Source organism: Bactrocera oleae, chromosome 5 (genome assembly GCF_042242935.1).
Source record: "Bactrocera oleae isolate idBacOlea1 chromosome 5, idBacOlea1, whole genome shotgun sequence".
NCBI lineage: Eukaryota > Metazoa > Arthropoda > Insecta > Diptera > Tephritidae > Bactrocera > Bactrocera oleae.
Genome location: NC_091539.1, coordinates 3,531,525 through 3,558,532, shown reverse-complemented (window position 1 = coordinate 3,558,532; position 27,008 = coordinate 3,531,525). Strand labels below are relative to the sequence as shown.

Here is a 27,008-nt window from a genome sequence, read left to right as displayed (position 1 = left end):
TAGCGGCAATCTCAAATGTCATTTGAAATGTTTGCGATCACTGAACATACACAACCGGCACGGAATACGAAATAGAAGCAAAAAACATAAATTCCATATGAAATCAGCGCGGCTGAATATAATTTTTAACAAAAATCTTATAAAAGTAATAAGATTTGCATAAATTCGCATAATTTGTAATTGAAGTAAATAAATTGTGAAGTTATTACATATGGAGTGGTACGAAATTGAAGTAGATGGTGGACGCACTGTCAAATTCTCGTCCAGAGTGCAACATCCGGGCGCTACACAGCACCGAGATCAAAAACAATTGGAACAGAACAATAGTGACGTAGTGTCTGATGAAGATTGTTCAGGTAAATATTGTCATATTTGTTACAGTTTCATATTGCAGCTGTTAACCACTGTGTCTGCATACCATACAGTGCCACAACAAGGAGGGATCATAAAACGCGGTACATGGTGTTGGCTATCTAGTGGTAATGAATTAGAAATTAGAGCGCTACGTACTGGACAAATAATTGCTACTTACGGATTTGTGGAAACACGAGGCTATGACAGCTGTTATATTCGTTGTGTAGAGGAATTATTTCCGCTTAATAACGAGAATGTTCTTTTGGCTGTATGTTTGGAATGTTTTCGTGCATCTGGTCGGGGTTGTAGCTTTATAGCAATATATTCCATAGAACATAGTCAAGTGCTGAGCTGTATAGAACTGCCACTACATATTACCGCCGCAGCTTTTATAAGTGAAAATTGTTGTCGACGGTCGCTATTGCAAAATTTCGATGGTTGCCTTGCCGTTGGCAGTGAAGAAGGTGTTATTTTATTATTGGATTTGAATATCAACAAAATATTAAACGCATGTGATGAGCGTATAAAAGCGCCAACTAGACAATTAACTGATGAAATAACGGTATGTCATTTATCGGACTATAATTTGCCGCTTGCCGAGATACATCGGTCTTTTCAAAGAGCGCGTAATGATGGTATACACTTTGGATTACAAGTAGAGGGTAAGTGTTAAAGAATTACTGTTACTTGAATATTGTTTTTTTTATGCATCACCAATGCATATGTAATGTAGAGAAATTTGAATAGGAAATTGACGTAGACTTCGAGTAGTTTTCAGTAGACGACTAGTTATTACAGAGCAAATGCCAAGAAAATGTTTTTAAGTTTATTTTTAAACCACTATTATTAAAAGATATTTGTTAATATTTATTAAGCTTAAAATAAGCCACACATATTTCATTTATTTTTTAAACTTAAATCATTCGAACAGTAATTTTTACTTGTTTAATATTTGGGTTGTTTAACCATAGGAAAAAAACGAAATATTATAATGTAATGCTACTTTTGGAAGTTAAAGTACCCTAAATTCTATATGTTTAATTCTCTGTAGATATTTTAATCTACAAACTAACAATGGTAGATAAAGAAAACTAATTTAAGAAATGAAAAATTTTAAGTAAACTAAAAGTCCAATTGGAAATTAAAAATTCAATGGCATATGGCCATATACATATATATATATATATATATATATTAACGAGAACGTGAGAAGGTCTTGATATGAGAAAATAATGTTTGTAACCTTCAGTGTTTATTCGCCACTATGCTTCAGCTCCACGTCTAGCATACCGCAAATCATATAGGACAAGTCATCCGTTGGATCGCCGTCGTCCCAAACCCCGGTCTGGTTCGCTTCGTTGAAATTATCGTAATTAAAAGTCATTGCCATTTGACTACTGTTTTCATCGCCGCCGCTACTCAGATCCATCGCTTCATTCTCTACCTGAACTTTGTGCATTTCTGTCTCAGGCAGGCGCAGTAAAATTATACTATCGATATGTTTTGCCGGCAACGGCGTAAGACCATGCTGAGTGCGTAAATGTTTCATCACATTGCGACGATTTAACTGCATATAATTACATATCTTACAGACGCGCATTTCAATTTGTCTAGCGCGCGCATTATATATATAGTCTTCGAGTAGTTTTCCACGTTTTCGACAAGGTTGATTTATGTGCGCCATCATTGCCGAACGTGTTGTTTTGCGTGTATTGCAGCCACTGCAACGAAAAGCGTATTCGCCAGTATGCATTGAATAATGCTGATACCAATATGGTATCTTGAAGCAGCATGTCTTATTGCAAAACACACATTCTGCTGCATATTGTTCCTGGCCATTCATGTAGGGACGCATCTCCAAAATTTGGCCGCCCTGTTTACGTACGCGCGTCAAAACTGCTTTAGGTAGACGCGAAATATAAACTTCACAATCCGGATGTTCATTGACGTAGTGCGACACCGTGCGTGGAATGCGCTTATTACAAATCTTACACCAATCACTGCCAGCATGCCAATTAACGTCAATATTCTTAGGCACATTTTCATCCGGCTGAATTAGTAGCTCATCGTCAATGCTAGTCGAATCATCAGATGTGCTATCACATGTAATCAGCTCTGGATCGCTTTGCTTTGGTTGTATTTTTACATTGCTGAGATCCTGCTTACGCGGCCGACCACGTTTCGGTCGGGGCGCATCTTCATCTTCAATGACGATAGTGGCTCTTTCCGTACGCTTTGGTGCGGCTAACAAACGTGTTGGCACTACTTTGTAGATGCGATGTGAACGTGGTTCGTCATCGTCAAGGCCCTGTTCATCGTCGTCGTCGATGACAATTTGACTATTGGTAGAGGTAGCGGTGACATCAGTGAACACATTTTTACTGCGACTTTGCGTCGAACCACCTGAAAAAGAAATTATTTTTATTTATTATATTTTGTTATTATATAGTTTGCATTTAAAATTTACCGCTACTATTTGTAGTCATAACAGCTGCAGTTTTTCCATTTTTTCCACACAATGATTTGGCAAACATTTCTAAGTAGGCACTTTCAAAGGATTTGACTTGTTGCTCACGTTGTCGCTTTGCTTCCAGACGTTTCTCTTCTGCCTTACGCTGCACCAAAGCCATCATCTGCTCATCTTGTCTTCGTTTGTCAGTGGCAGCTTTCTTCTCAGCGGTAGGCGTTTCGTCATCATCCGCTTCCTCTGGCTCATACAAAAAGGTTTCATCATAACAACGTGTACGATGTTGACGAAGCGATTTGCGTCGTTCTCCCTGACCAACATTGCTTTCTTCCACTTTTTTCTCGTAGTATTTAGCTGGTGTGTATTCCTCATCATATTTATTTCGTTTCTTCTTATCATCGATCACGTCATTGGTACCGCCATATTTGGCCAACAGCTCTTCATAGGAGCTCGTGCGCAATGTTATACGACCGGTACGCGCATCTGTCATTAATGTGACATTGTTGCCAATTTGTGTACAGGCCTCCGTGCAAAAACGCATACCTTCACCCGACAATCGACAGTCATTCAAATAAAACGCATTGTACAATTCACGCCTAAGCTGCGCGTCCGCAGTGCCATTGGATGTGTAGGCTTTGTTATTAAGCGCACTGCGCAGGTCTTTGATGCGCAGAAATATCTTGTATTTAAGTGCACTCTGCAGTAGCACCAGGCACGAGTGTGAAACGATCTGTTGCGGGTCGGCAAAATTCTCGATGAATTCTTCTAACCATTCACGATATACTCTGCGTCCAAGTTGTTGTGTAATCAGTATTGGCGACGTTTTAGCACATTTGGATGTCGACGAAGTCCCCTGGGTAGTTGCGTCATCCGCTTCTTCCTTAGTGTTAGTGGTGCGTCGGTTGGCATAGAAAGCATTCGGTATGATGATATTTTTGTTTGAAAGTGTTGCGGCGAAAGCGGGCGGATTATCGCCTGTGGTGGCAGCGGCCGGCAGTAAATTTACTGCATTTAAAAAGTTTGACTGCGGTGTAGGCTTGAAACTAGGCGGAAAAAGTAACACACTCCTGGGTGTCTTTTGCACAACGCCAGCAGATGCGGTTGTATTTGCGGACAATGCGCGACCAGTTGAAGTTGTCGAACCACGTGCAGCAACTTGACTTACTTTTAGCGGTTTCGGCGCATGCGACGTTGGCAACAGTGTGCGCTTTTTGCCTACAGTAATCGCCGGTATTTTAACCAATGATCTGGTGACTGTTGGTGCGACGATACGACGATTGGTGCGTCGATTTGATGCATTACTACTGTTTACCTCATCCTCATCGGAACTGTCGAGCAGATTTATCGTCTCTGTAATCGATTTAGTTGTTTTAATTCTGCTTGTGGCAGCCAATTGTGAACTGGTGTTGTTGCCTTGAAAGCGTTTTTCTTTTCCAGCATTTTTCTTATTAGTAAACGTTCGAGTTATAGTTGTATCCGGTCTTGTGTTGACAGACATCTTACCCACTTGCGCCTCATCTTCATCGTCTGTATCCAAACAAATAGGCGAATTGCGTGATTCAATGATTTCCACATCGTCATCATCATTGTCACCAGGTGCTGTGGACGCATTATTAACGGCGGCCAAAAGTGTTTGTGTAACTTCCACACTATTTAGAGTAGACGTTGTCTCAGTTCTCGCACTAATTTGCAGACTTACCGCTTCTAGCGTGCTGTCCACTTGGCCAAGTGGATCGTCAATATGCGTTGTTTCTTCCAAATCTGGCGCATTATCTATCTGGGTGTGCATTTCTATAGCGAACTCTACATGTGAAGAGTTATTTTCCTCTATGCTACATGTGGGCGCATCGCTGCTTTCCTCGACTTGTGGTTGTGCCATACACGCTTCTTCACATGTACTATCTTCGTTTTCTTTTTCAAGTGGTTCCTGCGAATCTTCCCTAACATTATTTTTACTCTTGCCAACTTGCATTGTATTCGTCTTGCCTTCGTTTTGAATTTTGTCGGCAGTGTTTTTATCGCCACAGTTGATAAGTTCCTCTTCATCTTCTTCTTCCTCAATACCCACCTCCTCGGCGTGCTTACTTTCCTTATCTTCCTCGTCATCACTATTGTGTGCCACATATCCTCCTTCATCCACTGAGTCCGGTAAAATCATTTCATCTTCTACAGTTTCTTCGGGAATTTTGATTAATTCAATACCTTCATATTCCAATTCTTCAACATCTTCCGTTATAAGTTTCTTGTGTTCCGTTTGAATTTGGTTTTCTTCACTTTCCTTATCGGTTTCCTTAATTTTATTAAATGCGTCGGAGGTTTCTAATTCACTAATAGCTTTAGGCTTCAAAGCTTCGTTTTCCTTCTTATTAACTAATGTGTTTTCGCCAGTTTCATCGAATTTCGCGCAATCATTTGTCAAATCAGCACTTTCTGACGCATTTATTTTTATTGGCTGCTCGAGTGCTACAGCGTCTTCATTAAAAATTTTGGATTTACTTTTATATTTGTTTTGTAACGTTTCGTCAGTATTTTCAATATTTTTGTTAACTGTATCAAAGGCTTCGGAGCTCTTATTCTTCTTGCCGGTTGCTTCATTATTTATTTTAAAATTTTCCTGAGCTTGAATTAAATTTTCTTCATTCACTGGCGCTTTATTTTCAACTTCCTTTGTAGTTGTGTCGGAACTAGTGCGCTTTGAAGTCTCTGAACTTTCCTTACAGGCCGTATTGTTCTCATTATTATGCCCACATTTCTCTGCCTGGCTCAAAGTGATGAACTGTAATGACGAAAGTGATAAAAAATTAAATTTTCTTGAATAAAATCGATATTTTCTCAAAATTGAATTATTGCTAGTGTAAACAATTTAAAATACTTCTGCATAGTAAAAAACATTGCAGTATTTTTTCAGTTACACACCTTATCATCATGACTGTTACTATCAAACGACGCTGTTGTCGTCAGTTGCGGCGTCGGCGTGGACGCCAATGCCTTTGTTATATCGTTGTGTAGTAACACTGCATATTTATCCAGCTCTTCAAGTGTCAAACTGCAATATTTAATAAAAGTTAGAAATCAAAGTGTGCTACCAGGTTGCATTTGTTTATACCTGTCATCTACAGCTTCTTGCCCACATAATACTCGCTGTAGTATTTTCATTTTCTGTAGTTCTTCGGCGCTTTCTTCAAGTAATATTGTATTTGTAATACGTTGTTCCAAATAGGGCAACAATTTTTGCATTTCATTGACTTTTTGCGTATAGTCATGTTGTTGTTTTTGTGACTCTGTGACCGGCCCCATAATACTACTAATACAATTCAGCAGGTAATCGGTACAATTAGCTTGTGTGTTTTATATGTTTGCTTCTGTTACTTTTTCTTCAAAAATATGCCAATGTTTAAAAATTAATTAGTAAAAAAAAATATATTTATATATTTTCTATCTCTAGCTATAACTAATAAGCTTTAAAACTGTTTTTAAATGTAATGAAGGAAAAAGTCTAAATTATAGTCAGAAATTGTCTGCCATTTTAATTGTTTGCGTTCGAAGCCAAACTGCTATGTCATTTGCAAATGTTTGTGTGACTTAATGTGCGCATGCAGGACGAATACTTAATACAAATTTATTATACTTATATCATTATTTGCTACAATATAAATATAAATATACATATTTATGTTTTTTTTTGTAATTGAAAAAATAATTTAAAAAACTGAAAGATTTGTGAGTAAATTTTTTGAAAAAAATGCAATTAAATTGTAAAAAAAATTAAAAAATGAAAATAGAAATATTAAATAATTTTTAAGTGAATAAAATATTATTTAATTTTTCTTCGACATTAATTTTCCTTAAACATTTTATTTATCATTGGCAATGTGGTGTTATGCTGCGTGTAACACAACGTAAAATATTATTTTTTAATTATTAATATTGTGCCCAGCAGTTGGCCTTCTCACCGAGAAAAATATAAATTTTAAGCACACACGCAGAATCGCAACAGCAACAACGCGTATAAAAACTCATACAAACACACCTTTACAAGATAGTAGCTGGCATGGTCGGTTATTGTCGCACTGCCGCCACTAGCAGCCAGGCATCCCCTAATAAAATAATAGTGGAAGTTGATGGTGCCCTCTTAGAAGTGGCGCCACTGTTGAATATACGTATATAATTTTCCTGCACCACTGCGGCAACGCTTGGTTATTTTTACACGCTATGCGTATTTTTTATTATTAATACAGCTTAAAATTGTTAAACGCTTTGGTTGTAGCGCAAATTTTTTTTTATATTTTACACCTTGCAGTAGTAATATTTTTTTTTTCAATTTAAAACAACTACATTACACTCTGCACGCACAATCACAAATTTTGTCACTAGTCTAAATTTTTTTCATTAATTTGCCGCTGACAGTGCTTTAATGCGTCACATTGTAAAAAGTATAGTACATATTGCAAATTGTACATGAAAAAAGTAGTAAATTTAAAAAGTAGTAGAAATTTTATTTACAAAATTTTTTGTTGTAATAATTAAATTTAATATTTATTTTGAAAATAAGTGAATATAATAAAATTTTTCCTACTTTAAATTAAATTAATAATTTTTACTACGATTTTTAGTATGTATTATAGAAATTTTTCATTGAGTTCTTATAAGGTAGTAGTAATATAGTAGCAGCATAAATGCGCAAAGGGCACACTATTAAATTATAAAAATTGTGCACAGGGTTGCATTTGCTATAAATGCCAGTTATGTTTTGATGAGTTGACGAAGGGCAAAATGAAAAGTTGTATTGATAAAAGATAATTTTTTTGTAAATACTGCTAAAGTAAAAATTTGTATAATTTTGTAAAATTTTTTGCCCATATTAAAAAAAAATTACAATAAAAATAGGAAAATAAATTTAAAAAACAACCTGATATAAAGAACGTATTTCATAGATTTTTTTAAATAAATTTTAAGAATTTGTAAATTTAAAACAAGATTATGCTATATACTATTATTAATAGCTTACTTTCTACTTATTCGTAACTCTTTATTGAAGTAGTACCATTTCCGCCCCTTCTTTCTATAAAGTCATCGACACTCCTTGCACTGTTCAATGCTTACTGCCCATTGACTTGTCCCTGGGTCTGGCCATCGGCCTGGAAGATGGACGTTTGGCCTTTTACGATTTGGCTGAAATGCAGATAATACACATAGCCACGCCACAACCAGAACAAGCAATCGCCCCAATAGTAAAGTTATCCTATCTAGAACCTTTGGACGATCCACGACATTGCCTTTATATCTGGGCAATGCACGAGAATGGCGACAGTTTGAGCGCGGTACTGCATACGCTCATCTATGAGAAACGTTTGGCGGAAAAGGATGGCTTCTACTACTTCGAGGTATCTTAAGTGTAATCTAATATTGTAAACACATCTTAATCAGTTATTTCTAGTCGTTCCTCACAAGTACAATACGTTTACAACTACCGTTGGAAGCCAGCAAAAGTATCGCCATGGGTTGTCAGTCAATTAATAAAATTCAAAACACCAATCTGCATAATAATAGCGCTAATCTCAATACGACACAAACAGATGAAGATGGTTATTGCTTATGTGCGCTCACCTGGTTTTCTACGCAAGAGGAGAAAAATAAGTTACTTATATTTGATTTGAATCAATGGTATAAAGAGGAAATGCCATTTAGTATTACGAATCAGAAATATCCCAGTTATTTAGCGGGTTACGTGTTGAGTGGGCGTCAACGTGCGCTTAGCGCTTATCTTAATCCCAGCACTGTGGCGCACTTCAATTCGTTGCAACGCTTCGAAGAGCATTTCTATCCCAATTCGCTTAGTTTCGGTGAGTATGATTACTATGTGCCGCGCCAGAACGATAACCGAGACGCCTCGGAAGTGCCTATAGACATTCTGTATACCGAAGATTTTGTGTATCGAATTATATTACATTTTATTTCTTAATACTTCCAGATTGTCTACTCTTACTACCGGACAGCTCACTTGGCTACACCTGGATTGGTGCACAAAATAAAATCATCAATGTGTTGCGTGCCAGTAATTCGAGTATTTTTCTTGAGCCGGATATGTATTTTAGAGAGATTCTGCGTACACGATTATTACCGCAATTTTCCGAACTAAATGTGGATTCCACTTTCTCGCGGGTATGTAAAAAATAAGTTATTATTTGTATACAATAATTTTGAAGCAGTTAGTTATGCTAATGAAGATGTTTCGGCAGAACATTCAATATTTTTTAATGCTCCTCAAAATTTAATGGGTAGTCACCCTGTGTCGTATTGGGTGTCTTAATATAAGGATAACGATAGCTACTATACCACGAATTAATAAGCGAGGAAAGACTCTGTATTCAACTTTTAGGTACTAATTATTTATGAATTTGGTTGATTGTTGTTGTAGCCGCAGAAAACATCGCTGAAGTAATTTGGAACTTGATTTTGATCGGTCAGTTTGTACGGCAGCTATATTCTATAGTCGTCCGATCTAAACAATTTGTTCAGAGATTGTATCGTTATCCTAAGTAAGATTGTATTCCAAATTTCGTGAAGATATGCTGTCAATGAAAAAAGTTTTCCATACAAGGACTTGATTTTGATGAATCAGTTTGTATGACAGCTATATTCTATAGTCCTCCGATCTGAATAATTTGTACGGATATTGCAACGTTGCCTTGGAAAATAAACCACGCCAAATTTCGTAAAGATATCTTGTCAAACAAAAAAGCTTTCCATACATGGAAAGTCCGTTAGTATGGTAGCTATATGCTATATCGATGATGCTTTTGTTGAGAAACGGACGTATTTTACATATATATATTTTTATAGGGCCGCCGACGTTTGCTTCTGAGTGTTACAAACTTCGTGGCAGACTTAATGTACCCTATTCAGAGCATAAAAAAAGATATAATAAGCAATTTGAATAATTGTAATTTATGACCTCGACACAGTATATAAATTTAAAAATATCTGTTCTCTATTCGTAGCTCGCCATTTTTGAAACAATTCTATCGGTCGCTTTGGAACACAATTGTTTCAGTCTACTTCGCGATTGTGCTAAATGTTGGGCAGACGGCAGTTTCATGGGTTGCAACTTCACGGCCACCACCGGTATTTCGCTTTCTACACTCACCAATTGGATTTGGAAACGTGCCACCAACATTAAGGCACGTTGCAATGACCTTTCAAAGGGTCTATTCGATTATGCCGGTTTTCCATTGGATCAACGTGAGCAGAAAGAGTTGGGCTTCTTGACGCGCCAGCTGAAACGCTTAGGCGATTTGCTCAATGAGGTACTAACCACAGGCAAACGCTATATACCCGATAACGGTGAGAAATTATACAAAAGCAATTAAAAATAAAATATATTTAAGCCAAATGTAATTAATATATTTATACCAGTTTACCTCAAGCTCGAAACGCAACACAAGTCATTGAAAATGGCTTCCGAGTATCAAGATGTGTTGCTCTGGTTGCTGAACATTGGTTTACTACCGGAAATGCAGCAAAATCGTAACAATTTTAGCCTATACAAACCGTATGGCAAGAACAAGGTTGTCTACAAGGCTAACCAGTCTAACACAAACACCATACAATATCCTTACGATGATTTGAAGAATCTTTATGCGCGTAGGCGTGATTTCTTCGCACGCAGCAATGAAAATTTTATCTCAAAGAAGACTGGAAGTTGTCGTCTGCTCTTCATCGATGCGCTTATAGCACACGAATGCAAGGGCGATGGTTTGCGCGAATGTTGGCTGGAGAATGGTGGCACTGGCCTCTATCCACCACCATCCATTGAAGCAATGCTACGCGTTATGCTTGTGCCGGAACTGGAATTTGAAAGTAAATGTGCCATTTTGTTGTACTTCTTTTTGGATTTACACATGACCATTGACGAACAGGCGCATAAAGAAATAGTCGAGAGCTTTGTAAAATTTCCAAGCGTTTTCAAGCTGACTGCCACATTGATTAAGACGGTGCAATCGCTTTGGAATTTGGACCATGGCTTATTTCAGGTAAGTGTAATGGCAGGCGTGAGCCCGACTAGGTTGGTCAATATATTTTTTTAGTGGCGTTTGGACTTAATTAAAATAAATGTTATAACCTACGAGCTTAACAAAATAAATAAAGCAGCACCGATATGGTCGCCTGATGTCTCGCGCGGAACACTTGCGTAGTAAAACCTGTATGCTACCGATTATGGAATACAATGCACTCCGCTCCGAAACACCTACTAGGAGCATCGATAGGTCATTCACAGTGGAGTCGTTAACAACTTCACCAAGTCCCTTCCAGTGAAGCGCTTACTTGAAGTCAAACGACCGCCCATTACAGACCATGAGCTCGAGTTGACCCGCGAATCTAGATTAACCCAAGCCCAACTTTGTTCTGGATATTGTAGCAGGTTAAACTTCTACCTATTCAGTATCGACACCGATGCACCAAATATATATGCTGTATGCAATGAGTCCCCGCATGAGTCTAACCAACTCTTTGCTTGTCCAATAAATCACATTCATCTAACACCCCTTTCTCTATGTTCCGACCGCGTCAAAACAGCACTTTTCCTGTGCCTACCGTTAGATGATTTCGATGACAATTAACTCGAGCTTTGCCACCCAAATGGGGTTTTAGATATCCGATAAAATAACAAAATAGGATTTTTACATTTATTTCACCTTTCTCCAACCGCATTTAGCCCGCCGTCGATGAGTTCATATCGCCCTTCAACAACAATCAAACGTATAGCCAGTGGATGCTGGAACTACTCATCGAATCGTTGCTAACGCAGAATGCCTCACATTTTGCCTTGCGTATACTCGAAGCACGTCCCACTCTAATTTCACCCATACTCAAATTGAAGACACTGCTTGCAAATGAGCTTATTTCGGAAGCTTTTCATTTTGCGCGCACCAAACAGGATGACACACTGCTGGAGCTCTTCTTCAAATGTTGTCTCTGCGCCGGCAAGTATGGCGTCATACGAGATTTGGCGCTCAATGAACGAGAAGGACAATTGGTGCAGCGCATATTGCGCAGCAGCAAAACACACGGCGCCGAAAATTTGCATTTCGTTTATCTGCTGCAAAAGTCCAAATATATTGAGGCTGTTTCCTACATGGATGAGCTGTCGCGTACTAAGACGTTGCGCAGTCACTACGGCAACGAGAGTAGCATTGCAGGTAACACTGATACGCCAAACTTGGTGCTATCCGCCTTCAACACAACTATGGCGCCGGTGACGCAAGGTTTGACCGATGTCTACTTTCGCATTAAGAATAAAATCAAGAAAAAGGAAACGGACAATTGTTCGCCTGTGCCGCTAAGCTGTCAATTGATTAAGCAAAATGCCAATAATTTGCTAGGAGGCATCTATCACAGCTCCGCTTTGAGCGCACATTTTGCCACTTATTATTGGGGCGAAATTGATAATGAACGCCGTGAACGCAATGAAGCGCCGCTTAACTCGCTGCTGAGTGCAAATAATGCGCCATTCCTGCGCAAACCACAAGTAGACAGCTGTTATTTACCGCTAGAGTTAGCTGCACAGACTGGCGTTTCATATCCGCAGCCGTACAGGCTTACCGAAAAGCGTACGCTAGTGGAGCGCGAGCTAGAACAAGCTGACGCGACAGAAGAGCTAACGAATATTATGTTAAATACGACTGCGCAACCGCGTAAACGTCGACGTTTGCTGGGTCAGGAAATCATAGATGACTTGGGTCACTTCATGCAGATGAACAAATCGGCGCAACAACTGACAGCACGCGGTTTCGATTTGAAGCGCGCTGACGATACACAAACGAAAGTGTGCGAACCAGCTGTCGTCGCTGCTACGGATTATCTCACGCAGCCGCTGAGCACACCGCGCCGACATTTGGCGACTTGTGACGAAAGCCGTGGAGATGTGTCTGCCACTTCGGAGTTGCACAGCATACTGAAGACCAGTAATACGCCAGAAAGAAGTGTGCGTGCGCAAAGTGCGCGCAGAGAACTGCACACAGCAATGGATGAAATCAAAAATTTGCGTTTCAAATTACCGGCCACCGATATAGTGGAAGAGGAAGAAGACGCGGCAGCTGAAACGCGTGATGTTACAATGCCACAAGAAGAAAACGTAAGCTCTGTTAGTGGAATTCCTAAAGTTCAGGATGAAGTTGTACGCAAACGACTTGTAGTAACCACGACAACAGTAGACGACGAAGAACTTGTTAAAACGAATGAAGCAGCTGTTAAGATAGCTGAAAAAACTACGGAATCAACACAAGAAGATGTCGTAATGGACGACGACGACGACGATGCAATGGATGAATTGCTCATAGAAGTGCGACATGAAAGACCACCAACAGTTGCACACTCTCCAGCTAAACTTAAATCAGTTGCACGTGCCGTCTCTGTGGAGTCCAATGCTTCGAAAAGTACTAATCATTCCGTGGATGAGGTTGACGATGAAGAAGAGGATTTCTATTCACCTTTGTCGTCGCGTAATAATTCTTTGCTAATGGATAGTGTGCGTTCACCGCTTACAACACAACTTAGCACATCAATTAGCGCAGCTTTCGAAACGGCGTCAACAAAATTATTACGCTTTAGTGGACCACAACCGCGTAAACCACTTGCACGTCTCTCAGCCGAACGTAGTCAAAGTCGTACGCCCGAAAAGCCGGCGCCTGCAGAAGCGGTAAGAGAGGCAAACGACGTACAGGAAGAAAACAAAGCTGAAATTCAAAAATCTACGCAGCAAAATGACATTGATAAGCAACCAAGCAGTGGTTATGTAAGCGCGAGTTCTACGAGTATCTCAAAAACTAACAGCACTTGTATGGTCGACAAACCGAGTTTTCAGATCACAACCGTTATGTCTTTAGCTAGCAGCGACTTTGCGCCACACAGCTCATCATCGAAAATAGCCGCTACACAGTCAAACTTCAACTTTGAAGACCCAAAGCCACAGGCACACCGTGGCAAGCTCTCAGAATGCAGCACATTGGTTGGAAGCTTCAGTATGGAGGAAAGCGCGTTTGTAACAGAAGCGAACAAAGTTGTTGAAGTCGTAAAGCACACACCATTGCAGACGCCACACGTGTACGCGCAACCAAAAACCGTACACCATTTACAGGCCAATACTACGCTAGGCATGAGTTCATACGAATTTACAAGTGCCGATGTCAAATCACAGCAAACGCCGTACACTACAAGAACAGAAGTGGGCAGCGACAAGCATCAGGCAGCAATCTTGAAAGTTATGGAAACAGTTGAAGTGATGGACATGTATGAGCCAATAGCGGAATCCCAAAACGATGCGTATGCAATCAATTTTCATAAAAAGGAGCAAAGCCAGAGCGGCCAAGCTGGAAGTGTTGACTCAGTCGCCGCCACAACTGAGTGTGACTTATACACAGCTGCACTTGTTTTGCCGACGCAGCAGCATACAGCAGACGTGAATATTGATGATAGCGAAGATTCGAATGATGTGGTTGCTCTGTATGAGAATAAAACCGAAGCAGCGGAGAAGCACAGAATTAAACAAACCGCCAATGATAGTGACAGTGATGTTATTATCTTATCGTCCGCGCCATCATCGCCGAATATACATGGCGATCAAGCATTTGACTCCGATTCTGAAAGTGATGACGATGAGGACGAAAATGAGTATGGAGACGAAGGAGAAGAGGAAGACGAAAATGATGATGAAATGCGAGAACGTATATTTAGCAAAGATGAGAGCGAAACTTCAAGTTCGTCTATAGAAATAATTGAGGAGAGTAACAGCAGCGCAGGTAATAAAGTCGTGGAGGAAGAGGACAACGCATCAATAACAGAAGCGCCAATAACAGTAAAAGAGCATGAGGTAGTTGTCTCCGTTGTAATTGAAGATGAAAACGAGCATTTCGAAAGTAATGCATATGTTGGAGCGGAAACTGTAACGCAACCAAAAGAACTTAATATGCCACTTGGTCATGATGCCAGCAATGAATCGTCTCTGCATAGCATTTGCGTATCAGTGGAAAGTGAAAGCCGAATTGTCATTGAGGATGCCGCTTCGAGCTTTGCTGATTACGAAGAGCTAGTGATGCGCGAAACTGTTTTATTTGAGAAGTCCAACGATGGAGAACAGACGCTGTCTTCTAACAACCTAGACTTGGGTTCGTCATACTTTAGCAAAAGCATAATTGCACAGACGGACGGCGAGATTTTAATTGAAGAGCTGAAAGTGAGCGCTTATAACGCAAGCTCGAAAGAAGTTTATGAAGATCTTGGTGATGATGTGTTTTACTGCGGCGCTGAAACAACAAATGAAAGCATTGAAACTAACGAGTTGTTTGAAACGGAGAGGTTAGATGAAGTAGCCAGCACTTCTGCCGGAATCGTAAAGCAAATAGTCGAAAAGCCAGTCAACGAGTTGAGAAGCGGCGACGAGCCCAAAGTCGAAGTAGCTGTAGCAGCTGGCTCTAAAAGTGCTGAAAAGGCTGAGAAAATAAAAGAAGAAGCATCAATATTTGAGACACCAGGCACTGGCGCTGTAAAAGAAGATGACAAAGACGAATTAGAGGTTGAAGAGGAGCAATTAAATCTGCACGTAGAAGAAGAGCTCAGTGAGGCTGAATTAATAGAATTGGAGGTAAACGCAACAAACAATACTAGTAGAGCAAATATATCTACGACAGTGGAGAAAGAAAATGTGTTGGATACAGACTCTACTGAACATGAAATTGAAGCCACAACTGTGCAATCAGTAGTTGAAAGTCAACAAGAGTCAACACAAATTTTAAAAGCCCAGCAGCTTGAAGAAAAACAAGCAAGTCAATTGGAACATATTGAAAAACAAACAATGCCACGCAAGTCCCCCGAACACACCGAAAAGTCACTGGATTCCATACAAACGTCAATTAAAGTGGTTTCGCTTAAGCGTTCACGTCTTAACTCACGTTTAGAAGAAAATGAAACAGAAAAGTTTTTGTCTACCCCTACGCACAACCGACACAGCCGTCGCGGCACTTCTGTACCTCTAGCTCCGGTAGAATCCGCGGTCAACACACCGCTTGACGAGGTTAGTACCCCGCGTCGGCACACGCGTGGTATTTCAATGCCACCGCAGATCACTGCACAACAAGAACAGGAAGCTACGGTACATACGCCGAATATAAACGAAAATCGACGACGCACTCGCGCAAACTCAGTACAACCCAGTGAAGATAACGGGTCACAGCCAGACACGCCGCGCACTCGTCGCAGCATTCGTGGAGTATCAGTGCCACATGATGTCGATGAAACGGCCAGAAGCAACACACCTGTGCGGACCGCACGCGGAACTTCAGTGCCACCAGCGGCGACAATTGTTACACGTCGTCGCTCAAATTTGCTCGAAGCCATCAACGAAAGTACACCAGTAGTGGACTCACCATCGGCACGTACACGTTCACGCTTACGATTGAATTCGGTCGAGAGCGAATTGGACTCGTCGATTGTGAGCGGTGGTGAGCAGGCGCCGCAAACCAAACGAAAACGCCGTTCTTCAGTATCAAGTAGCGTTTCAGAGCAACCAACTACACCGAGCAGCAGACGTACACGACGTAGCAATGTAGTAGCTGCTGCTCCTGCTGAATCGACAGAGGGTTCTACCGAAGTTGGTACACCTAGAAGCCTGCGGCGAACAACACGAAGAATGAGTGTTAATACAGATAATCTAGATGAAACACAACCGCTAGAAGAGCACGAACATGAAACTGGTGAACCGTCAAAGTCCAATAAGACTGCAACTGAAGCAGCATTATATTCGTCGGCGCGACGTTTGACACGCACACAATTGGCTGTAATGGAGAAGTCGGCGGCACTTATTAAAAATACAACTGTCGAAAGTTTGCGTAGTGGAGTTTCAATATCGTCCCCCACAAATAAGCGGGTCAGTAAGCGGCGCAGCTCACGTTCTACCGTGCCGGATAGTGATGATGTCGAATCGATTTCATCGCACATAAGCAATGCTTCTGGTGCACCGAAACGCCGTGTGACGCGTAGCTCGGTGAAGGACAAAGTACGTACAAGAATACAAATATTGGTTCCTATTCTTATCGAAACTTTATTTCTCTCTTCTAATTAGGAGGACAATGACGATGATTTGGTGAGTGTTGCGAGCTCAGTTGGTAGTGAACGTACATCTAAGCGGCGTTCGAAAGAGTCTAAAAACTCGCCGAATACTACTTTGAGTACCATTCAAGAAGATGAAGCGGAAGGTCGGTATATATATTAAATATTTATTTGCATACGACTGATTATACAATTTTGTAGAAGAAGCGGGGCGGAAGAAGCGATCTCGACAGGCCAGAAAAAATGCATATAAATTGCAAGAAGAACCATAAGGTTCATAAGGTCAACACTTTTTTTATTAATTAATATTTTTGTTGTTGCAGTGTAAAACTGGAGTAAAATACCAATAAAGAGAATAAACGTTGGAAAAATTCTAGTACTATAAATATACATAAATATTTTTAATGTTTTGCATCTGCATTTTCCTAAAATACATTTCTAAATTTAATTAATATATTTGATTATTTTTTTAAGTATAAGCTTTCATTTGCTGTCATCTTGTTATTGTTTTTTTTTTTGTAGTATTTTTATTTTTTTTTTTTTTTGTTTTATTATAATATTTTCATAACTGTTATAATTTTTTTTTATAATTTTTATATATAAGTATTTTTCTTTAATTTCTTTTTTATAATATTTTTTAATAATCTTTTTTATAATTTCGTTTATTATATTTTTCTTATAATTTTTGATACTGTTTTTTTTTTTTAATTTATATAATTTTTTGTTTTTAATTTTTATTTTTTTAAATTTTTTTGCGTTTTTAATTTTTTTTATAATTTTTTTTTGTAATTGTTTTTTTATTTATTAATTTTTTATATATTTCTTTTTATTAAAAAAAAACAATTTGTTTTTTATTATATTTTATATTATTTTTATATATCTTTTTTATATATCTTTTTTATATATTTTTTTACATTTTAATCGTCTGGAAACAGTTGCGTGAGCAATGTCTCCAATTCTTCGTCCTGAAATTTTTATGGCTGTCCGGGTTGTTCTCCGTCGTCTAAATCGAAATTGCCACTTTCAAACCGTGCAAACCACTTTTGGCACGTTCGTTCGGCTAAAGCGTGGTCACCATAAAGGTCCAGTAAAATACGATGGCTTTCGGTAGCACTTTTCTTCATGTTAAAGTAATGAAGAAGAACTCCCCGCAAAAACACTTTATCTGGTACAAATTTCGACATTTTCAAATAAATGAAACAAATTGTTGTTCACGTTAAAACAAATGACATTTGCCGAAAACGACGCGAAATGACAGTACCTTTAAAATGAATATAGCCACAGATGAACACGGCGCGAAATAATACTAGTAGAGCCCTCTCTTAGAAAACCGCACGAATTAATGCATTGTATGTATTTTTAATATTTTTTTTATATTTCTATAATATTTTATATTGATTTTTATAATTTTTTCTTTATTTTTTTTTATAATATTTTCTTTATTTTTTTTTTATAAGTTTTTCTTTATTTTTTTTTTATAATATTTTCTTTATTTTTTTTTTATAATTTTTTCCTTATTTTGTTTTTTATAATATTTTCTTTATTTTTTTTTTTATAATTTTTTCTTTATTTTTTTTATAATTTTTTCTTTATTTTTTTTATAATTTTTTCTTTATTTTTTTATAATTTTTTCTTTATTTTTTTTTTATAATTTTTTCTTTATTTTTGTTATTATTTATTTATTGTTTTTTTTTAAATTTTTTTTTTGTTTATTTTATTATTTTTTTATATTTTTCAAAATTTGTTTTTTACATATATTATATTTTGTTAAAACTTTCCTGTCGAGACTATCAAATACAACCCTGTGGGTTACCTCAAATTAGTTGTGTTTTGAATGGTCTAAGTTATCGTCTCTTGTTTTTATAACATTTTACACTTCATCGCATTATTTGTAGTAATTAATTGTGTTAAATTAAAATTAGTGTTTGCAAGGCCCTGTGCAAACAGTAACATATACAAATTATTGTAATGTGCAGCTATGGACACAGAAAGTAAGTTACATTTCGAATGTCTTTGTCGTACGTGCATGTATGAAGTGCCTGAGGCGAACTGTTTTTCTGCTTCCACCAACGATGATGCAGAACAACAATTGCAATCCATCTTTACCACCGTAGCTGAATGTGGTACAATGCGCATTGCAGATTTGCTAGCTAGAACTATGCCACAACTACAACTAAACCTAAGCGAGGAGCTGCCACAGCACATATGCCGTGTATGCCTACAACAATTGCTGAGTGTGTATCGCTTTCAACAGATGTGCATGCAATCCGAACACCAATTGCGAGAGTGGCTAGCTAGGCGATACACTGATTTGAAACCTATAACAGATATTATATCGGAAACAAAATTGTTTACACTACCGGAACCGGTGCTAGACACAAATCATATTGACACTCCAAATGATGGAATAGCACCCTCAAATGTAGATGATCCACTACAGAGCATTGCTGATATAATTAAAATAAACAAAGATGAGTCGAATAATATTAGTGTGTATCTCAAAAGAGAGTTAAGTGATGAAGACATATGTACCTCTGGTTATACTGTTTGCGAAGCCACACAACTAACCGAGCAACTTGTTGCAACACAAATTAAAGTCGAAAATGAGACGCCAGTAGCAGCAGCAGCAGAAACAGCAACCACCAGCGATGAAGTCTCAAGCCATGAGGATGTTGATAGCGAAGAGGACAAATTGACAGTAAATGCTTTATACAAAGCGCCAGTTAAATGCAATATTTCCAAAGATCTGTATGTATTATTGAATTGATGCGTATTAGAATCATTTTAATACTTCTATATAGGTCATCTTCGCATACCTGCACACAATGTAATAAGTCCTTCGCTACACGGCGCTACTTGCTTAGACATTTAAGACGTCATAAAAAAGCAGATAAACAAAATAATTCAACTACAACAAGAGATAAGGAAACGCATAATTTCAGTTTAAAATGCGACATATGTGGAACACACTTCAGAAAAGCGGAAAAATTACAAAAACATAAAGAGACACATATTGAGAACACAGAAACATTAAACGCATTACCCGCACCGAACTATGATTGTGATTTGTGTGACATGAAATATGGCACACGACGCACATTAACAAAGCACAAACGATTGCAGCATGGTGTTGAAAACTCGGAAGTGACATCTAAGCCCTACTCTTGCGAACTGTGCCAAAAGAGTATAATTTACTATACTGTGTATGTTTATAGCGTTCAATGCAATTTATGATCGTCTACAGGTTTTCAGCAATCGAGCACACTGAAGGATCACATGCGCACACATACAGGAGAGCAGCCGTATTTGTGTTCTGAATGTGGAAAAGCTTTTAGTAGTTCCAGGTAAATTTATATGCATACATATATAAACATTAACAAATTAATTACACTTTTTTTGTAAACAGCAATTTGAAACAACATTTATTACGACACACCGGCGTTAAGCGGTACGAGTGCCCCGACTGTCCGAAGAAATTCCCCTGTCTCAGTGATTTAGCTTCACACAAAGCAGTACATCTACAGATCAAACCACATGTGTGTGATATTTGCGGCAATGCATTTGGCAAAGGATATCAGTTGAAGAAGCACAAAATGTATCATAATGGTGAAAAGCCATACAAATGCGAATATTGTGAGATGCGGTGAGTTTGGCGTGCGAAACTCTTGTGCATAGATATATCTTTAATATAAATTCTTCAACCACTACAGTTTTGTGTGCATGGATCATCAGCGTCGTCATATGCGCACGCACACGGGTGAAAAGCCCTACAAATGTAAATACTGTGAACGGGCCTTTGCCCAAAGCAACGATCTAATCAAGCATTTACGCACACACCTCGGTGAAAATGTTTATAAATGTGAATTATGTCCCAGTGCTTTTCGTTTAGCAACGGAATTGCGCTTACACTTTGCCAACCACAAGAATGATGATGAGGCGACACGAACGCGAAATTTGCAAGCGCTTGCCGAAGAGGAGAATGAGATGAAAAGTCGTTCGCAATCTCAAAAAGTGCCAACACCGAAATAGTCAAGGCTTCTGTTTCGACAAGAGCATGGTTTATGAGTCCATTACTTACAATTACTTGGCTGACGTTTCATGAGTAATTGTGCAAATTTAAAACAGTAAGTAATTGTGTGGAAAAGGAAAGAAGCACTTATAAAAGGCACACTGAGAAGGTACTTAAATTGATTTCGATTTGGTGGGTTAGCGTGAAAGTATTTATTATTAAATACATAATTTGTTTATATTTAATGTGGAATTTGTACAAACTAGTCTAGACATTAAATCATAAATTAAAGGAGATGAGGCTTAAGCTAACCACTTATAAAATTAAAGTAAGATCAATACTTAAATTTAATTATACGATTTTATTAACTATAGTATTAAGTTAACCAACGCCAATCCATTATTTTTTCAATCGTACGCGATTTACTTCACTTTATTCGCAACTTTCTTTGTTATGCCGTTGCGCGCTTATCTGACAAGTTGATCCAATCAGGCACACGATCAGTCTTCACATAAGCCTCCTTAGTAAGCGAGTGTGTTTGGATGAGATCAGTGCCGCCACAAAGTGAACCACCCAACCAGGCTGTGAAATTCTCACGTCCAATGGTTTTATGGAATTTGAATTTTATATCACCGCACAATTTCTGCTTATACTCTTCATCCTTTTCCGCTAAATACTGCATTTCGGCTCTCAGACGTGACAGCAGCCCCATAATAATAGCACTACCACCAACTACAAAAATACTTTCGATTAGTGCGCGCCGTACATCCACTGGACAACTGAGTATAGCACGTAATATTAAATGTGGTAGACTATCACGATCGTTATTTTCTTCAAACATTATTTCAAAAACGGTTTCACGCAATGTGCCCGGTATTACAATAATCTCTTCGCCATTAATGAGATATTCCTGATCAGGTGGTGCAACCGGTGGTTGTCCTTTGCGATATGCCTTTGCACGCTCAAAATTCGTGACAAAACAAGTACGCACTTTTATATCTTCCAATATGGATTCAGTGAGCTGCTTCTCGTTAACACCAGTTTCCAAAAGCTGTCGCTTTATTTCCGCATGTATGGCGTGACCACCATATGCTTGATCTTGAAATGCTTGCAGTATTTGAACGCGTGAGTAAATTGGCATCACAGTTGTTTCGGTATAGCCGATGTCAACAACAATACCGGTAGGGACAGCTAGCGTTGCTAATGCAGCCATATGTAAAGGCACAAACATGATAGAGGATACTTCAAAGTGTCGGAAAAGTACACGCGCAAGTGTTTCGCGTATTATTGTTTGACCGAGCACATTTTCGACGATGACGATTTTACGTTCCTTTGGTATGACCAGCAAGTGCCTGAAGTTGTGTTTATATAAAAATTGGAGAAATAAGTATGTAGTTTACTTACTTGAAGAATATCATTTGCAAAAAGTCTACAAATTGATCATATAAATCAGTGTTGCTTTCATAATCCAACAAAGATTTAGTTTTTCCATTGCTAGATAGTATTACCTCTGAAGGTATAATTTTACGTGGATAAGCTTCTGCAGCAAAGCCCAGTCTGCAAGAAAAGTAATATGACGTCACTTATATTTTACAATTAAGCATTTAATTACATACTTTGTATAGGCAGTTCCAATGTCCAAAACAACTGGTGGCTTCTCCTGCATTACAGTTTCGTACAACGGCATTTTGTTTCAATCCTGTAAGATAGTTTCCAAATTACAATGCAAGGTGTTGGTCATCAAAGAAAACTTTATTAGTAATAATATAGCTATTCACAATGAAACCGTGAAACCATCTCAGGCTGCTGGAAAACAATTATATGGAGATGTAATATCTTTTTAACTTAAGCGCTTCTAAAAATGTGCCTTATTTTATTAAATACACCTTATTTAATACATAGTTTGCTTTTAATAAATTTTATTTTGTCTTATATACAATTATAATATTTACGATAATGCCAGAGAATGTAGATTTTACATTCTCTAATAATACTATAACAATTGTGAATGGATGTCGAACAGCTGATGTTCGGCAAGTCTGTGACATCTCATAATTGGTAATTATACGGCGCGGTCTGCAATAACTAATAAATCTTTTATTTTTATAGTTTCTGTAAGAAAACGAAAATAAGTTTATCATATACATAATATTATTCAAATATGGACTTTGTCAAGTTTGAAAGCGCAAGAGAAAAGGAGCGAATACGCCAACAGCTTCGGGAGGCGCGAGATCAAATGCTTGATCAGGTAAATATTTACATACAGCGTATACTCTAAATATGTGCGAAGATATTTATATGTTTTCTTTCAAAAGGCCAAATTACGACGTGAACAAAGGCTTAAACGTGAAGCTGCCCAGGAATTGCGGGGCGAAAACAATTGGATGTTGCCCGCAGTAGCCGCAAAAATTGACAAGCTAGGTAAAAAAGTTAGCGAATCAAAAAGATCAAAAAAGAAAAAGGAAAAGGCTAAAGCAAAAAAGTCCAAGAAAAAAGAAAAGCACGGTAAAAAAAGTAAAAAGTATTCATCTTCTGAGTCCGATCCAGACACCTCAGAGATAGACAGTGATGATAGTTCGTCTGATGGCGAACCAAGCAGTTCTTCTAAAAAGAAGAAAAGTAAGAAGAAGAAAAAGGAGTACTCGTCCTCAGGTTCAGATTCGTGGGATATGCCAAGTGATGACAGTTCTTCGGACGGCGAGAAAAAGAAATCAGCAAAATCCAGTTCTAAAAAGAAAAAGAGCAAAGAAAGCTCATCAACATCGTCTTCGGATTCGGACTCTTCAACCACTGATAGTAGCAGTTCGTCTGAAGAAGACGCAAACAAAAGGCTAAAGAAGGAACTTGAACGAAAGCACAGTGAATTTGAAAAAGGTCTTGTCGATGAAAAAAATATAAAAGTGGCCAACAAAAAGAGAAACTATGATGATAGCGATAGCGATGACCTGGAGAAATGGGTTGAAAAACCGTCACAAACTACCACTTCTACAGTTCCATTAGCACGCGATAGCTGGATGACAGATCCATTACTACTGAAAACGTTCAGTAAGGAGAAAAAAGATAATCCATCTACTGAGAAACAAAATTATGAAGCGTACGATCCGGCTAGAAGCACTCGTGAACTAAATCCATATTGGAAAACTACGGGCACTGGCTTACCGGGTTTTAAAAAGCCAAACGTGGACAATGATAATGATAGTGACGATGAACGACTAGCAAAGACGTTCGCATCAACTGCCAATAGGGCCAGTGGTAGTGGTGCCTCCCGAAGCTGGCAGAAACGAACAGATGATCTCTTATCCGATAAGAAAGGTTCGGCGAACATGTCCATTTACAGCTCTGAAAGCAGTGGTGGTGAAGAGGAGGAACTAGAGAAGCCAACTTCGACAACAAAATTTTTAACTGACCAACAAATGAATGAACTGGGCGCGAAATTATTAAAAGCGGAAATTATGGGTAATGACGAATTAGCCGCAGAGTTAAAGTTACAATTAGAAAAAGCAAGAAAAGATCGGGCTGACTTCAAAGATCAAAAACTTACACAATCCGCAGCGGATAATAAGAAATTGCGAAATCGCAATGAAGATGAGCATGTGTTGCTCACACGTACTGACGAACGCGGTAACACACGTCCGTTGTCGCAAGCATCACGAACTGTGGATGAACGTGAATTGTATGGTGGACGTAATGCTCGCAAAAAGCAAAAGCGTCTTGAGACACATAAGGATGGTGAACGTATGCGATATTTCCCAGACGATGACAAATACGACATTAAACAAATGGTAAGAAAATCTAATTAAATTTAAAAAAAAATTTATTGACGATTTAAAATATAATATATTTGAAACAGTTTGAACGTGAGAAATATACTAGTGCCAGTGATGCTAATCTGGAGTTTGCTAAAATTGCAGGGAAACATAAGAATCCCAATGATGATTTGGACGACATATTTGCGGATGAAGTGCGTAAGGATGTATCACAATCATCCACAGATCGTAGGGAAACACAGCGTGCGATTACAGAGCACGAACGTCTTAGCGCACAGCTTGATAACTGCAGATATTGCTTCGATTCACCGAAAATGGATAAAAGCCTAATGGTATCTATGGGTGAACAGGTGTATCTTGCTTTGCCATGGCATATAGGCATGCAATCGGGGCACTGTATTATTAGCACAACACAGCATATTAGTTGCTGCACTCAATTGGATGAAGATACATGGTCGGAAATGAACGATTTTCGCAAGGCGCTTACGAGAATGTTTGCGGCGCAGAAAAAAGATGTCGTGTTCTTTGAAATCGCCACTCGTCTATCAAGACGACCGCATCTCAGTATACACTGTGTACCCATACCGGATGAACAGGCGGAAATGGCACCATTTTACTTCAAAAAAGCTGTGGAAGAATCGGAGCTCGAATGGAGCGTTAATAAGCAGTTGGTATCGTTGGGTCGTGACGGTAAAGGTTTACGAAATTGTATACCCAAAGGATTGCCTTACTTTTGGGTTAATTTTGGTATGGGCTCAGGGTTTGCGCATGTCATTGAGGATGAAGATAGATTTCCTCAAAATTTTGCATTGGTGAGCATTAACTCACTTTTACGTTTAGTAAATGCATTAGTTAATTGTTTTTTGTTTATTTTTTTTAGGAAATTATTGGTGGAATGTTGGAGTTGGATGCGAAGAAATGGCGAAAACCGCAAAAGGAACAAAATAGTATCGCCAAAGTTAAAATGTTTGCTGACTGGTGGAAAAAATACGATTGCACCAAGTAAATCATAATTACATATGTTTATAAAAATATACTTATGCTTAAATAAGTGCATAATTAATTATCATAAAAATAAATGAAAAAAAAAAAATAGTAACTTTTTATTAAATTTCAAAGTTATCTAAAGATGGTGACCGTTCACAATCATATGTATGCGTTAAATGGCAACGCCCTTTTGGCAACTGTCAAAAATTCGGTGTCACAAAGGTAAACGCAGCTAACTTAACTCAATATGTCCTTTCTTCCGGTTCACTTTGTCACGCAAGGTAATGTTACTGTCAATTTTTCACAAATTCATTCAATTTATACAATTTTTTTTCCAAATTTGAATGCAATTTCTCGAAGAAAAATTTACCTATGCCTTCACTTATATGTATACATTAATTTAGTGTCGTTGTGGTGATTATATATATATATATAATGTGAAGTTTTAAAGAGTAATGTGCCGCCGTTTGGCGTCGTGTTAGCAATTATATGTACAACGTGATTACAAATCGACTAACTGTAAACTTGTTATTCTTTTCAACAGATGCCCGGCGTTACAGTAAAGGATATTGATCAACATGCCGTTGTTAAGGCTGTAGCTGTCTTCTTAAAGAAGTAAGTATACAATTTCTTTTTAAACTAGAAATATTTACTAACCTCAAATGTTTTGTTTTGTTCCTACCGATAGGACTGGCAAATTGAAGGTGCCCGATCAAATGGACATCATTAAGACCGCTAAATTCAAGGAATTGGCTCCATCTGACCCTGACTGGTTCTATATTCGTTGTGCATCGATCTTGCGTCATTTGTACCATCGCAGTCCAGCTGGTGTTGGTTCCATTACAAAAATCTACGGTGGCCGTAAACGTAACGGTGTGCACCCATCACACTTCTGTCGCGCCGCTGATGGTGCTGCACGCAAGGCTTTGCAATCTTTGGAGCATGCCCGCCTTATCGAGAAGCACCCCGATGGTGGTCGTAGATTGACACCCATTGGTCAGCGTGACTTGGATCGTATTGCAAACCAAATCGTGAGCAAACAACGTGATGCGGCGAAGCAGTCGGGACCTATTGTCATTTCCAAGTAATTTAGTAAGAAAAATACGCAAAATAGAGGGAAAAAAACTATGTGGTTTGCGCAAAGCTGTCATACCGCTTTAATTTAGAGAGAACCTTTGTTTACGTGAATAAAAACAAAAAAAATTACAAACAATTACATTTTATAATTCATCCATTAGTGCGAAACTGCTCAAATTATTTTATTGAGCGGAAAGGTGATTAGTTGAACATCCTATGAATATTGCTGATGCCCATATAGATG

The 27,008-nt window shown here is 38.3% G+C and overlaps 6 protein-coding genes across 7 annotated transcripts; 4 read left to right on the top strand and 2 right to left on the bottom strand.

Moving 5' to 3' along the window:
• The first annotated feature begins 42 nt into the window (after window positions 1-42).
• Elys (AT hook containing transcription factor 1 homolog) lies at window positions 43-17,310 on the top strand. Of its 2 annotated transcripts, none has more exons than XM_070109968.1 (10): window positions 43-356; window positions 426-1,016; window positions 7,892-8,205; window positions 8,259-8,664; window positions 8,793-8,983; window positions 9,823-10,165; window positions 10,238-10,854; window positions 11,538-16,871; window positions 16,938-17,070; window positions 17,129-17,310. In XM_070109968.1, exons 1-10 carry the CDS (start codon window positions 212-214, stop codon window positions 17,194-17,196), a joined length of 8,142 nt encoding a protein of 2,713 aa, XP_069966069.1. In that variant the 5' UTR covers window positions 43-211; the 3' UTR covers window positions 17,197-17,310. The 2 variants fall into 2 exon arrangements, with proteins under 2 accessions (XP_069966069.1, XP_069966068.1); XM_070109967.1 differs by having other exon boundaries at window positions 44-356; window positions 17,126-17,310.
• LOC106619002 (uncharacterized) lies at window positions 1,198-7,201 on the bottom strand. The gene is made up of 5 exons (XM_014236966.3): window positions 6,852-7,201; window positions 5,928-6,195; window positions 5,738-5,867; window positions 2,822-5,597; window positions 1,198-2,757 (listed from the first exon to the last, which is right to left on the bottom strand). Exons 2-5 carry the CDS (start codon window positions 6,116-6,118, stop codon window positions 1,607-1,609), a joined length of 4,248 nt encoding a protein of 1,415 aa, XP_014092441.3. The 5' UTR covers window positions 6,119-6,195; window positions 6,852-7,201; the 3' UTR covers window positions 1,198-1,606.
• A 1,439-nt stretch (window positions 17,311-18,749) lies between the features above and the next one.
• On the top strand, window positions 18,750-21,284 carry LOC106619168 (zinc finger protein 678). The gene is made up of 5 exons (XM_014237168.3): window positions 18,750-19,672; window positions 19,726-20,108; window positions 20,169-20,268; window positions 20,331-20,567; window positions 20,635-21,284. The coding sequence occupies exons 1-5, from the start codon at window positions 18,903-18,905 to the stop codon at window positions 20,951-20,953; spliced, it is 1,809 nt and encodes a 602-aa protein (XP_014092643.3). The 5' UTR covers window positions 18,750-18,902; the 3' UTR covers window positions 20,954-21,284.
• Arp10 (Actin-related protein 10) lies at window positions 21,275-22,692 on the bottom strand. The gene is made up of 3 exons (XM_014237179.3): window positions 22,550-22,692; window positions 22,338-22,490; window positions 21,275-22,285 (listed from the first exon to the last, which is right to left on the bottom strand). Exons 1-3 carry the CDS (start codon window positions 22,618-22,620, stop codon window positions 21,385-21,387), a joined length of 1,125 nt encoding a protein of 374 aa, XP_014092654.1. The 5' UTR covers window positions 22,621-22,692; the 3' UTR covers window positions 21,275-21,384.
• A 305-nt stretch (window positions 22,693-22,997) lies between these two features.
• LOC106619151 (CWF19-like protein 2 homolog) lies at window positions 22,998-25,751 on the top strand. Its single transcript, XM_014237156.3, has 4 exons — window positions 22,998-23,181; window positions 23,249-24,715; window positions 24,784-25,512; window positions 25,581-25,751. Exons 1-4 carry the CDS (start codon window positions 23,095-23,097, stop codon window positions 25,704-25,706), a joined length of 2,409 nt encoding a protein of 802 aa, XP_014092631.3. The 5' UTR covers window positions 22,998-23,094; the 3' UTR covers window positions 25,707-25,751.
• Window positions 25,752-25,884: 133 nt separating this feature from the next.
• Window positions 25,885-26,900, top strand: RpS19a (Ribosomal protein S19a). Its single transcript, XM_014237190.3, has 3 exons — window positions 25,885-25,968; window positions 26,232-26,302; window positions 26,376-26,900. Exons 2-3 carry the CDS (start codon window positions 26,232-26,234, stop codon window positions 26,773-26,775), a joined length of 471 nt encoding a protein of 156 aa, XP_014092665.1. The 5' UTR covers window positions 25,885-25,968; the 3' UTR covers window positions 26,776-26,900.
• The last annotated feature ends 108 nt before the right edge of the window (window positions 26,901-27,008 follow it).

What these genes read in the sequence shown, in the direction of transcription:
- Elys (XM_070109967.1), top strand. Translation starts at nt 212, where the DNA reads ATGGAGTGGTACGAAATTGAAGTAGATGGTGGACGCACTGTCAAATTC. An exon ending in GTCTGATGAAGATTGTTCAG is followed by an intron (nt 357 to 425) that starts GTAAATATTGTC and finishes CATACCATACAG; the next exon opens with TGCCACAACAAGGAGGGATC. An exon ending in TCAAGAAGATGAAGCGGAAG is followed by an intron (nt 17,071 to 17,125) that starts GTCGGTATATAT and finishes ACAATTTTGTAG; the next exon opens with AAGAAGCGGGGCGGAAGAAG.
- LOC106619002 (XM_014236966.3), bottom strand. Translation starts at nt 6,118, where the DNA reads ATGGGGCCGGTCACAGAGTCACAAAAACAACAACATGACTATACGCAA. An exon ending in CAAGAAGCTGTAGATGACAG is followed by an intron (nt 5,868 to 5,927) that starts GTATAAACAAAT and finishes TAAATATTGCAG; the next exon opens with TTTGACACTTGAAGAGCTGG. An exon ending in GTAACAGTCATGATGATAAG is followed by an intron (nt 5,598 to 5,737) that starts GTGTGTAACTGA and finishes TCGTCATTACAG; the next exon opens with TTCATCACTTTGAGCCAGGC.
- LOC106619168 (XM_014237168.3), top strand. Translation starts at nt 18,903, where the DNA reads ATGGACACAGAAAGTAAGTTACATTTCGAATGTCTTTGTCGTACGTGC. An exon ending in TTGCGAACTGTGCCAAAAGA is followed by an intron (nt 20,109 to 20,168) that starts GTATAATTTACT and finishes GATCGTCTACAG; the next exon opens with GTTTTCAGCAATCGAGCACA. An exon ending in AAAGCTTTTAGTAGTTCCAG is followed by an intron (nt 20,269 to 20,330) that starts GTAAATTTATAT and finishes TTTTGTAAACAG; the next exon opens with CAATTTGAAACAACATTTAT.
- Arp10 (XM_014237179.3), bottom strand. Translation starts at nt 22,620, where the DNA reads ATGCCGTTGTACGAAACTGTAATGCAGGAGAAGCCACCAGTTGTTTTG. An exon ending in ATTGGAACTGCCTATACAAA is followed by an intron (nt 22,491 to 22,549) that starts GTATGTAATTAA and finishes CTTTTCTTGCAG; the next exon opens with ACTGGGCTTTGCTGCAGAAG. An exon ending in TTGCAAATGATATTCTTCAA is followed by an intron (nt 22,286 to 22,337) that starts GTAAGTAAACTA and finishes ACACAACTTCAG; the next exon opens with GCACTTGCTGGTCATACCAA.
- LOC106619151 (XM_014237156.3), top strand. Translation starts at nt 23,095, where the DNA reads ATGGACTTTGTCAAGTTTGAAAGCGCAAGAGAAAAGGAGCGAATACGC. An exon ending in GAGATCAAATGCTTGATCAG is followed by an intron (nt 23,182 to 23,248) that starts GTAAATATTTAC and finishes TTCTTTCAAAAG; the next exon opens with GCCAAATTACGACGTGAACA. An exon ending in TTCCTCAAAATTTTGCATTG is followed by an intron (nt 25,513 to 25,580) that starts GTGAGCATTAAC and finishes TATTTTTTTTAG; the next exon opens with GAAATTATTGGTGGAATGTT.
- RpS19a (XM_014237190.3), top strand. Translation starts at nt 26,232, where the DNA reads ATGCCCGGCGTTACAGTAAAGGATATTGATCAACATGCCGTTGTTAAG. An exon ending in GTAGCTGTCTTCTTAAAGAA is followed by an intron (nt 26,303 to 26,375) that starts GTAAGTATACAA and finishes TCCTACCGATAG; the next exon opens with GACTGGCAAATTGAAGGTGC.